Source organism: Lampetra fluviatilis, chromosome 14 (assembly GCF_964198595.1).
Source record: "Lampetra fluviatilis chromosome 14, kcLamFluv1.1, whole genome shotgun sequence".
Classification (NCBI taxonomy): Eukaryota; Metazoa; Chordata; class Hyperoartia; order Petromyzontiformes; family Petromyzontidae; genus Lampetra; species Lampetra fluviatilis.
Window position 1 is genome coordinate 4,216,858 of NC_136288.1, and position 12,175 is coordinate 4,229,032.

The following is a 12,175-nucleotide window of genomic DNA, read 5'->3' on the forward strand; positions in this document are numbered from 1 at the left end:
AGTCGATCTCAGCTCTCGGTCGTGCACGTGCGGGTACATGAAGCAGATGGGCTTGCCGTGTCGGCACTACATTCGTGCCCTCATGGCGTTTGGGCGGATGCCCGAGCTCTACGACGCATGTGCGGTGTGTTACCAAGTCTCTGCCATCAACACGACATGGACCTCGGTTGCCGGTATCGAGCTGCCCATTGCCGAGGAGCTGCAACGCGACAACACCATGATGCCACCTCCTCGCCAGAAGAAGGCTGGCCGCCCGAAGAAGCGTCGGATTCGCAACCGTGGCGAAGGTGGCCCATTGGGCCTCACGCGGTGCTCCTTCTGTCGCGCCAAGGGCCACAACAAGCGCTCTTGCCCGTCGAAGTAGTTATATATATGTAACAAACATGTTTTGTTCTAAGTGTGCAGCACCATACTTCTCGACGCAAACACTATCTACCGTTGTTCTACTGTAGTAGGTGTAGCATGCAAGCTGGCACACTGTACCAGTATACAAATGGCAAGTTCGTGTATGTTCGCGAGCTGAAAGTGTTACTGTAGTTGCAAGCTGGCACACTGTGCCAGTATACATATGGCAAGTAAGTGTTACTGTAGTAGCGAGCTGGCACACTGTGCCAGTATGCAAACGGGAAGTTTGTGGTGCAAGGTATGGAACATGAGCCACGAGAAACATAATTTGGAACGCTCTAAATCTGTGGCGACATATGGATGAATAACGCAAGGACCTAAACGTGTACAAAATGATACATTAAATCGTACACCTTCTTCACCCAGTTTTGACATTTGTCCACATTGAACATCACCCAGTTTTGTCATATCAAAAAGCACCACCCTGTTTTGCCTGTCGTTTTCCAAGACCACCCAGTTTTGACATTTGGGATCCAGTTTTGTCGGCAAAAGTTAAAAACCACCCAGTTTTGACATTTTCCCGTGTAATAATGTAGTGTAACTGCTCTTTGGGTCTTTCGGTAAAGTATTTCTACGTGACTTTCCTGAAAGAACCAAAGAGTAATTCCTGCAGTCACTAAAGCTTCAGATGAAGTTTGATAGTGTAACTGATAAAGCGATCGCACCGCAGCGTGCATTTTTTTGCTAGAAAGGTGAACGGGAATAAGCTACCAGGTCTATGAAGTCACTTTTTTGCATTTCAATTTTAAGATGATAACCAACCTTTTCATTCGCGTAATGCAGCAATGCAAAAATGTCAAGGGACGAATGATATTTAGCATTGGTTATTGCAAACAAAACTGATTTGAAAGTCATCCATTTCAAAATAATTTGGAACTGAATATTGCTTAGCAAACAAAAACAAATTGTACTTAGAAATATAAATGCTAATTTCTGGATACCATATTGGTGCAACTTATGACAAATTGTATCAAGAATAATTACCATATATTTAGCTCCCCTTTCACACATTCTACCTGCCCTGTGCGCCAGTTTGGCCAAATCATACCTGCAGGGCGAGGGCTTTGACTGTAAATGGTTTGCATCAAGTTTTTTTTATTTATACATGTTTGGTCATAGTTTTAGTCAAGTTCGACAACAACCATTGGAATGTTTCCATTCTTAGTCTGTGGATTTCATTTAGCTATTGGAGCTGAATATAGCACTCATGTTTAGTGTGCAAATAATCAGACAACCCGTGAACTCAGTAAATCTCTTGATATACAGAAATAGCCAATGACCACTTTTGTCTTCCTCAGTGCACTCATTGCTGTTTCTTATGACGTTACGAAATCAATTTGGTCTGTGTCTTCATTCAGAATGGTTTATTTCGTCTCAGTCAGTAAATTTTTTTTTATCTTTGGAGGGTCGTTGAAGTAATCGTCGCGCTTGATGACGTGTCCGCTGAGAGTCATCATTGACAAAAAAATAAAAACATTTTGTTGAAGAATCAACACTGGCAACATCACATAAACCGCAGCCCCAATAGCACACAGGTTCTTTTTACTTGGATGCACCCTCTGCTTGCCTGCTGCACCCGACGGCTTCGATGTGAAAACCACATTCCCACACCTGGCCTGACCCGCAAAAACAAACACAAAACCACACTTCCGATCCACACCAGGGAAAGGAAGCAAGACCACAGGCTGACATGGATAACATTAAATACCAGCGTTTCGGGATTGGGCGTTAATCAATGTGGAAACTCGGAGCTGATGTCCTGCTTGGCGTGGTCGTGACAGCCTCCAGCGTGCCCACCCGCCGGTGAAGACGACTCGTCACCCGGGGCTCCACACGAACTGGGCATGCGAGGGGTTCATCTGCCGCGGTGCAGTCACGATTTAATTCAAGGATCCCCCCCTTTTTTAAATCCTTTATATTAAGTTCGCTTGCTTGCTTGCTTACGACCGTGCAAATCTTTCGGTCGTTTTTTAACCCATTTCCCGTGATCAAATCGAGCTGACATTTTCCACACAGACTCGTTGTGCGTGACAATAAATTTTCGTGAAAAAAAATTCCCACATTTTACACTGTTTAGGGAAAAAAAACAAATTTAATTACCAATTGCTTAATGCTGGCAGACAATCATCTGACCCATAGGTGGCAGCCATCTCAAGCCAGAGGACGAGAGGACTCTAGCCGCCACGCATATAAAGGATTTATAGTGAAAAACTTTGTTTTTACGGGTTAATTTTTTTCTTCTTGGTTCTTTCGGTAAAGTCACTTTACCGAAAGAACCAAGAAGATGAATCCCTGCAGTCACGAAAGCTTTAAATCGAAAAATCCCCCCTTTGTTGTTGTAGTCGAAAAACCTTTGTAATGTAATCGTTTGTGCTGTCTGTCCGGCACGTTCCATTCACCGTGAAGGGACATGGGCACATCATTTACATGACCTCTGATGACTACGTACGGTGCGAAAGAAGTTCAACATCGAATTTGTATAAATATATATATATAAATAACTGTTTCTCGGACGCTCCATTCAACGCAAGTATTGTGAGAATAAGATTACATTTGTAATGGGAGAATCCATGAGTTGCTACATTGTCTAAAAGTCACTGTTTTGCTCGCCTCTACTCACCGAGAAGTCTGTGTGTGGGGCTTAAGCTTGGCGACAGACGCTGGTTCCATTATTCAAGATTCAGGTCCTGGCAGGGTGAGGCCACTTTCATTTCAGGATCCACATGCCTTGTGACCTGATTTCATTTGAAGACTATGAACAATTGAGTAGAGGCCATAATTGCAGATCAAAATGAGACATTTTCACTCGCTATCAGATTGCAATATTTAGTAACTCACCTAAATTTGACTGAATCGGGAAAGCATAATATCTGCAGTGCAATGTGGTTGGAAGCTGGGGGGGGGTGAAACGTTACTAAAAGTGTATCATATTCTTGGTTCTTTCGGTAAAGTCACTCAGAAGGGAAATAATAAAATAATAAAAATAACAACTCAGTCTTCAGAAACCAATATTCAATACAATAATAAAAATATTATTTTATAGGTTTATATTTTTATTATTTTATTATTTCCCTTCTACGTGACTTTACCGAAAGAACCAAGAAGATGAATACCTGCAGTCACGAAAGCTTTACATTAAAAGTGTATCATTAGGAGGTCAAAATATGTAAATTCGACAGCAGGGTTTCGAAGCGAGCTATCACACCACCGCGAATGTCCTCATACTTCGTGCCTGACAATCGATGGTTCCCCAAATGGCACGAGAGTTTGTGAGGGCTCACCAAAGTCCATAACAAACTCAAATCTTCATAAACCAATATTCACACTGCAGTGGCTCAGCCACAGTATCGACCGTGAGGTACAAAAGTCATGACAATTATTAGCTGTGCGCCACGTTTTTTTTTACAGAGACTAATTTCACGCTGGCATGCAAGGTGTGAAAATGCACGGTTCGAGAATGAGATTCCTCAATAAAACAGCAGTAGTGTCAATGATTTGGTGACAGTTGAAGGTTAATGCTATTGGTGTAACAATGCAGCGGTTCATCAATTATTGTGAATTCTTATAGCTCAGGAAACGTGCATCAGATCTTGTGCGTAAGAATTTGTTTTGAATTATTTGTAAAAGTGTGTAATGCATTCACGTGACCTTTAAAGCCACCAGAGGCCGCTACAATTTTTCACATTGTAATAAAAAATCTATTGTTGAATCTAATGAACGGCCCTGAATCGCAATAATGTATTTAATAGATCGTGACACCCTTACAATTTAAGTGGGCTGCACTGCAAAATACCATTCTTGCACTCTGCAAACACACACTGATCCTCCAGTCATCAGCAGGAAAGAAAACTCAATATGGGTTTTATGTTAAATTCGTCAGAATAATTATTCAGTACGAGACACGAATAGCATTATCTGCGGTGATAAATAATCATTGGAGTTTCACAGGAACAATATAAAGTAAATGTTGTGGGTTTACTCTCCAACACACCGGTGTGCTGTACTAGTAACGAATTAGTATGTTTTGTTTACGTGACAAACCTTACTAATTGGCTGTGTCGGGTGGTGGCGGGTTTAACGACACTTATATTTAGCATGAACAATAGAAAGGTTACAAACAGGACAAAACCCATTCGGTCCATTCAACTTGTTCGAATGTCAGTAGCAGATCGATTCTACAATCTCATCGAGGTGTTTATTTTAGAGTTCCGGTAGATCTGCCTCCACAGCTCGTTACCGATTGGGTGCTATTTAGAAACGTATACATTTATCAGCATATACATAACAAACAAGCCCTTCCTCCATCAAGCGAGTGGGCGATGGCCTCCCCCATGCCTTGTTAGTCGTTTGGGTTATGCAACCATACTTCACCACGCTGGTCAGCATGGGTTGGTGAAGGGGAGCCCATTATTGTTTCAGATATCACTCACCAAGGACGTAGGGAATTGCAAGCAATGGAACTCGGGTGGTTGTAAATGACTATAAATAATAGTATTTGCCCCCAAAAATGTCATTCGCGAATACACTCAAATCCCAATGTTTTTGTTCAACTTTAATGTAAAATTACTCATCTAAATCCGAGACCGATATTGTAATGTCTGTTGCATGCTGTTGCGATTAAATAGTTTTATTTACAAAAGTATCGAGCACTCTACTGCCACCGTGTGGATGGTTGCTGTGGACTTGTTGCCTCAAGCATGGCTATTGGTTATTTATTAAAAAATTAAAGTGGCTACATTTTTCCTCATTGAAAGAAAAATCAAGGGCACATTTTTTTCTTTCGTTTACTTTTACACCAATGATTATTTTTATTACTGCTGCTGTTACATTCTTACTTGTGGATGCTGTAAATCACAAAACCCCATTATTGCTGTTAAAACTCCCACGAGTGCTTTGGAACTCCTCAATGAAAACCATCCACGTTTGTCTCAAAAATCCAGATTCTTTGCTGGCACCTTGTGTTTGTTCCCAACAGGCCGTACACTGTGTATACAATGGTATAATCCATTATGTAAAAAAAACAATTAGACAAAAAGTTTGAACTGTTGTGGTTGAAATATTCACATTGTCTTCTTAAGAAAATGTTGAACAGCACAGAACAGAATCGTTCCAAAAAACTACTCATAATAAAGGTTACTTGGATTAGATCGCGTAAATATGAATGTGTCGTGAAACCCGCCACCACCCGGCAGACAATTAGTAAGGCTTACCACGTAAACAATTAGTTGCTACTTCAGCACACCGGCGTATTGGAGAGTAAACCCACAACATTTACAATTTGAGTACTGTGACGTTTCGTTGGTGATTACGTTCAGCTTCATCAGACGATTTTCCAGAATTGTGAAAAGATCTTCCCGTTTCCGGTGGGTTAACGACACATTTATACTTATACGCGATCAAACCCAAAAAAACATTCATTATGAATATTGGTCACGAAACCCGACGTCATTAAACCAAGACAACTACACCCAAGATGTTGGCCAACATCTGGGTCCCCCTCAAATCTCAACACGACGCGCCGCCAATGCCATGGCGGGACATGCGGCAGTTTAAGAGGGCAGAAAATGGGCAGCACAACAGGAGATTGGGCTTTTGTTGCGATTCTACCATGAATCTTAGTTAAGCCGGAGTCATGATGAGCTCAAGCATCGCCGATCCCAGCCGGCCAGAATGGAAAATCTGGCCAATTTCAGCTGGCCAAATCTGCCACTGAATTGCATTGCCAATGTCGAGTTGCATGGAACCGACTCGTGTCCATCCCAATTCCAACGTGCCGTTCAGGCAAAATCGAATGTACCTTTGGGACTGAAACAAGCTGGATATGGGTCCTTACCCGCACCCATGTCAACGCAGAACAGCTACATGCACAGCCAGGGCTCCGTATACATGTAAGAAACACATCATGCTGCCAATCGCGCGTGTGTGTCTACATTTATTGACCTAGCTCATGCTAATAACTGTAATTATTCATTCATGGATGACACCTGAATGGACACCATACATTTTTTTGGAAGCTTGTGGTCTCCAGAGCAGCTGAGGGCACGGCTTTTCACATTAGGCAACAGTTTTGACCAGCAATATTGCAACAAGTGTGCCAGCATCGTGTTTAGTCTGCTGCATAAACCGTGCTTCTGCGGTGCGCTGTACATGCTTCCTCTGCTGTGCATCAGGAAAACAAGCTGGCCACATCAGATGCAGAACGTTTGCACACTTGTGTTCGGATGCTTAATATTTAAGTGCTCTTTGTTGGTACCAATCGGAGAACAGCAAAAAAAAACGTTGAAAACACTTTGACGAGTTACCATCGAGTAAGACGTGGAACGAGACAACACAATGTCTGTTAAAGTTGTTGCGACGACAAACAAAAGAAAAAAAACCCAGCAGCCTCTCGTGATGGCCATTCCAGTTCTTTCCACGACCTCTACAAACGCCAACCGACTGGTCACACAGCCTCAGCATGCCGTTTGTTGAGTAGGGTTGCCACGATATGGTAATATTACGATATATTGAAAGATGCCCGATAATCGCATTGTTCGTTTCGCACAATAGCCTCATATTGTGCTTTGCTCACTTTCATACTACGTTTGAAATAAAGTTTTGCTGGCTGGCGCGGGGAAGTGTGTGTGCGAGGTGGTGACGTCACTGCGTGATGTCGTGATGTCATCAGCTGCATCCCACGAAGTTAAACCAGGTTCTTGAATGTCTCCCCCTCACCCGGCCGTGTATCCCACGCAAATGCACAGGATATGCTATCACACTATCACACAGTATTAGATAGAAAAGTTTTTCTCTGGCTGGCTGGCTGAAAATAGGGACGGATGGTCACATGTGGCCTGCTAGTATATTAACAAACTTATTTTGTCCCCAACAAAATGTTTATAAAATAACAATAATTAAAGTTCACAATTACGAACAAAATATAAAAAATAAATAGCTGTTGCCCATTAAATTTGTGCTTTGTAAAATGTTTTCTGGATAAATTGACAGCAGTGATTATATAACAGCATGTGCATTATAAGCATGATGAGGTGTATAGATGTAAAGTTTAGCAAGACTTCTGGAAGTCTGGTTCTCAGCTGTGGCCGAATAATTTTTAAGCAATCGATAAATCATACTTGAAGTACATTGATGCACAACATCGTGATGAAAAATAACGTGAATCACAATTACAAAGTCAAGGGGCAACTGATACCGTGATCATTTTCACATCGTGAAATTTAATATCATATCATGAAACATTATATCGCGGCAACCCAAGTGTGTAAGTGCATCACTGTTTGGTTGGGCGTGAATAAAGGACAGTATCAAAGTAGAGAGAGAGAGATAAAGGTGATAATATGGATTATTGCTTTTAAATCGATGTAAATTGTTTAAGTTGAAGTAACGCCGGTGAGACAGAGTGAAAATTGGTCTGGGATTTAGCAAAGCTACGTTTTTGAAGGCGAAAATGTGTTGACGTACATCTCTTTGCTCAACGCTGGAAAATGAAAGTGAATATTTGGCTTCAATTGTTGCAGCTCTCTTCTACTCGCGTGAAAATAGTCCACGGACACTTTTCTCATAAAAATGAACATGAAGTATTGCATTTACACGAACATGTATCCTCTGTCCTCGTACACAAAACAATAACCGTAATAACAACCGAAGGTCAAATGTCACATTAAAATTGTGAATATAAACAAGAGCAACAAAATGTACAATGTTTAATGTTACATTTGTAGTAAATATTAAACAGGTTGTCATGTATTTGATTATAAAACATTTGATCGAGCAGTTTTAAGAGCAGTAATCACGACAATGGTTGCAAACAGTGCTTTAGTTAATATTGCTGATTGTTTCCCTGAACGTGTGAGGTTTGTTCCCTCAAGTTCACCTAGGACCACAAAGAAATATTATTCGGATCTAAGGCACTTAATGTGTTTTTTCTCGCAATCACATTTAGAGGATGTGTATTGAAAACATTGTTGTACCACCAATTAACGTCGTATTTGTGCAATTTCAGGTGAGGCGTGAGGTTTACGAAAATTGCCTAATTTGAAAAGCCAGCGGGCAGCAAAGCCTCATTGATGGGATGCTGGGGAATATACCCAGAAGAATCAAATAGTAGATTTACTCCAAATTGGTGTCTCCAGGATAGAGCCCCTTTCAACACAATCACATGTCGTGTTAAAAGAGAGGTTGCCAAAGAAAACACATGGTGTATATTCAACTTTGACAATCATTGAATTAAACGTAAATTCCTGATGTTTTTTGTGTATCCATTGTGCCCCTGGGGCCATAACTATTATTTTTAACTCGTCAAACATAATAACTTTGGAGATGTTGGGTAACTGCCAAACCAAAATTAAAACGACCCCGTGCAATTGTCATAATGGGAATAGCAATCTGTATAATTTAACAGTAAATAACATTTTGAAGAAGAAAAAAAACACCCATACAAGTCATATGTACATATAACCTTTCAGTACAAAATCGCATTTAAAAACAAGGTGCTGAAAAGGAGATAAAAAAAGCATTAAAGGGGGCAATACCAAAAAACAAGGGAAAAACAAATTATGTACACACGCCAAAAAAAATTACAATTAACTTAATTCAGTGGTGCCAGAGAACGGAATAGATTTCTCATCTTCACCCCGATGACCTAAACACCCGTGGGCTCATTAACTCTGGTCAGAGTGACAGAGTGACTATGTCCGTTGTGCGAGATCCGGCACTCCCGCGCTGCGTCCTGCCCCTTGCTGTCCACTGCGGCACGGCCGCTTGCACCGCTGGCCTCTGCTGGCACGAGCAGGTGTGGGATTTGTCCAGGAATTAGGGGCAGGGCCTTCACCGTGGAAATCTTGGTAGCGAGCGGGAGGGACATGACAGGCAGGCAGCGCAGGGAGGTGATGCCACTGCTACTCACGAAGCCGATGGTGCATTCTGGGACAGCGGGAAGCAGGGCGGCATTGGTCGACGCGAGCAGCTGCGAGCTTCCTCCGCCGCAGCCGGCACCGCCGCTGCCCACCTGCAGCACGGGCAGCAAGGTCCGCTCTGCCTGAAGCTGCGAGTGCAGGGGGAGGTGACTGAAGAGGCTTGGGGAGCGAGGGGAGCTGGCTTCGGGTCTTCCTGCGTCACGTTCGCGGTGCGCGTCCTCGGTCCCGGTCGGACTCTTGTCCGCGGGGCACTCACTGGGGGACCTGGAGCCTGTCGAGCGTGGTGGCTTGCCGGACGGGTGCTGCTCAGCTGCCGAGCCCTGGGATGCGGACGCTACTGAAAGGATCTCGGTCGAGTCGATGCTGCCCTCCTCCTCCTCGTCTTCATCGTCACTATCGTTGTCGTCCTCAGAATCGTCGCCTTTCTCTCCCTCGGCATACCCGCCTGCAATGACAACATAGCCTATTGATTGGGAGGAGTGAGCAGCTCTCTCGAAGTTCAAGGGCAGCAGGACAAGGACACACATTTGCGCTTGTTTTCATTGTTCACGCGAATGCATCGTGCAAGTGTAATTGGTTTTAAGGCAAACAGAAAAGCCTTTTTTTTCTCTCCATTTTAGCTCCTCAAGGCAGCTGGGCCTAAAACCACATTGTGAGATGATCTCTTACATCTAAACTCTTGCCTTCAACTGAAACATATTATGAAAAACCCACTGCGCTATTTGCTCTTTTCCAGATGCAACTTGGCCACAGGTTGCCTCTGGAAAGTAGCAGCCAAATATCGAGTTTCTAAATGTGGAGGGGAAAAACCATGCAACCACCACAAAGAGAACTTGCAAACAATGGCGGAGCCAGGATTTTCAGGTAGGGGGAGCAACCCCTCCAGCAATGAAAAATGATAGGAGTTGTTAGTAAGTAAGGAGTTGTCCCTTGCTTTTTATTCGACGCGTGTGCGGCGATGGCGCAGCCATCGATCGAGGGTCGAATTCGAACCGTGTGTGATCGGCATCACGCTCGCTGAAGGTGAATGCCTTCAGGGAAGTCGTGTACTGTATACACAACTGAGCACAATTCTGTGAGTCACTCATAAATGCTTTGCCGTTACTTATGGCCAATTATGAACTCCGACAATTGTCCTATCATCTCATAGAGTCCCTGGCACATAACAAAATGCTACAAGGTGGCAGTGGGGGTCGCAAAATGCCGATTTATTACTAATAAACCCCAATGATCCGATCGAAATTAGGGAATTCAATCGGATCATTGGGGGACACGTGCCACCCCCCCCACCCACTGGCTCCGCCAGCGCTTGCAAACCCACGACCTCCTGCGTACAAGGCGACAAAGTTAATATCTCGCTACTGTGGTGCAAAGATCTGTGTGTAACGCATCCACTAGACTGCGCTAAATTGTGTGTTTTTGTTTCCAGAAAAAGTGAAATGTTCACTCCGTGGCTATTTGCTGAAAAAGTGTTCCGAGCAGGGCACTGCATTTGCATCTGCAATAACAACATGAGTCCAAGGGGGGGCAGTACTGCACCAAAATAGTGACATTCAATTACTAAATCTTGACTTAAAGCTTTCGTGACTGCAGGAATTCATATTAATGGGTCTTTTCGGTAAAGTCACGTAGATAGGTTCAAAGAAAATAACTAAAAAAATAACAAAAACTACGACGTTTCGGTCGTCTTCAGGAAAAGGGGGGTGACCGTTTGTGTTGCGATCGAAACGTCGTAGTTTTTTGTTATTTTCTTTGAACCTATCTACGTGACTTTACCGAAAGACCCAAGAATATACATTAAATTACTGTACACAACTGGGCATGACGTCCATTGGTTTACTTACAAGCTCTTTTTGTTGCATGACCTTATAGTGAACATTTAACATTGTATAACATAAAAGGGATCAGCAATAATATATCATCTGTAAGTAAATATACATTATGACAGGACGGTCTTCCAGACCCGACCACTGGAACAGTGGCACAGTAATGAGTTTTTCATTTATGTTAAGATTGTTTTTTACTATAGCTCGAATTTCGTATATTTTTATGGAATTCTGACTAATACCATCAAGGTGACGTCACTTCGTGCAACATCACATTTTTGGACAAATCCTATATTTATTTATGGGATCGTATCAAATTTCGTATCAAGGTCCCGGATTTTCGGATATATTTTTGTGCATTATTCCACATGTCGAGTGCAAAATAGTTGAGGGCCCATTCATAGGGTTCAAGTTACCATTAAAAATATCATCCTTCTCAAATGGAAAAGGTCAAGAAACTGGAAATATTCAAAGACAAATTGGCCACAAAAGCCCCAGCAGTTATTTCCTGATAACTTTGAGACTTGGGAGAGAGATAAGAGATTGTAAATGATCTTTTATCACTCAAATACAATTCACGCGGATTTTCGTCAAGCAATTCTGTCCCACGAACAGACAGCACTTACTGGCGTCACAGTCATCGTCCGCTTCGTCCAGGGAGGTGCATGGCGTCACTCCTGTGTCCACGCACTTTTTGCTGTGAGTCTTGGACTTCACGTGTTTGGTGAGATTCCCTGACACAGAAAAGGAGTGGTGAATTAGCCACACGACACCCTCAAACACGCACACACACACTTTCTATGGAACGCAACAAAGACAAAGATGGCCTTAACAGACTCTTGGGGCAAGTGATGTTAGTGAGCACCTATGAAGGTCGGCATGGCACAAGAGGGGGTTGTGAGGTGGCCAGCACCATGCCCGAACAATTTTGTCTCCCTCGTGGCAATGTTGTTACACACCGCACCAGGTACTCATTTGAGGCCGAGTCGACCTAGGGGAGGCTCAGAACTGGTAGAGATAACCGTCACT

The 12,175-nt window shown here is 43.0% G+C and overlaps 1 protein-coding gene across 3 annotated transcripts in view; it reads right to left on the reverse strand.

Annotated features, from left to right (window-relative positions):
* Positions 1-7,605: 7,605 nt before the first annotated feature.
* Positions 7,606-12,175, reverse strand: part of LOC144935826 (zinc finger protein 40-like) — a 101,680-nt gene continuing 97,110 nt past the window's right edge. For 2 of the 3 annotated variants that reach the window (XM_078862618.1, XM_078862617.1), the window contains 2 exons: positions 11,773-11,880; positions 9,632-9,765 (listed from right to left, as the gene is read on the reverse strand). In XM_078862618.1, coding sequence (XP_078718744.1) covers positions 11,784-11,880 — 97 coding nt within the window. In that variant the 3' untranslated portion in view covers positions 9,632-9,765; positions 11,773-11,783. Of the gene's footprint in view, positions 9,766-11,772; positions 11,881-12,175 lie in introns of all 3 variants that reach the window. The other variant, XM_078862616.1, reaches the window with a different exon arrangement.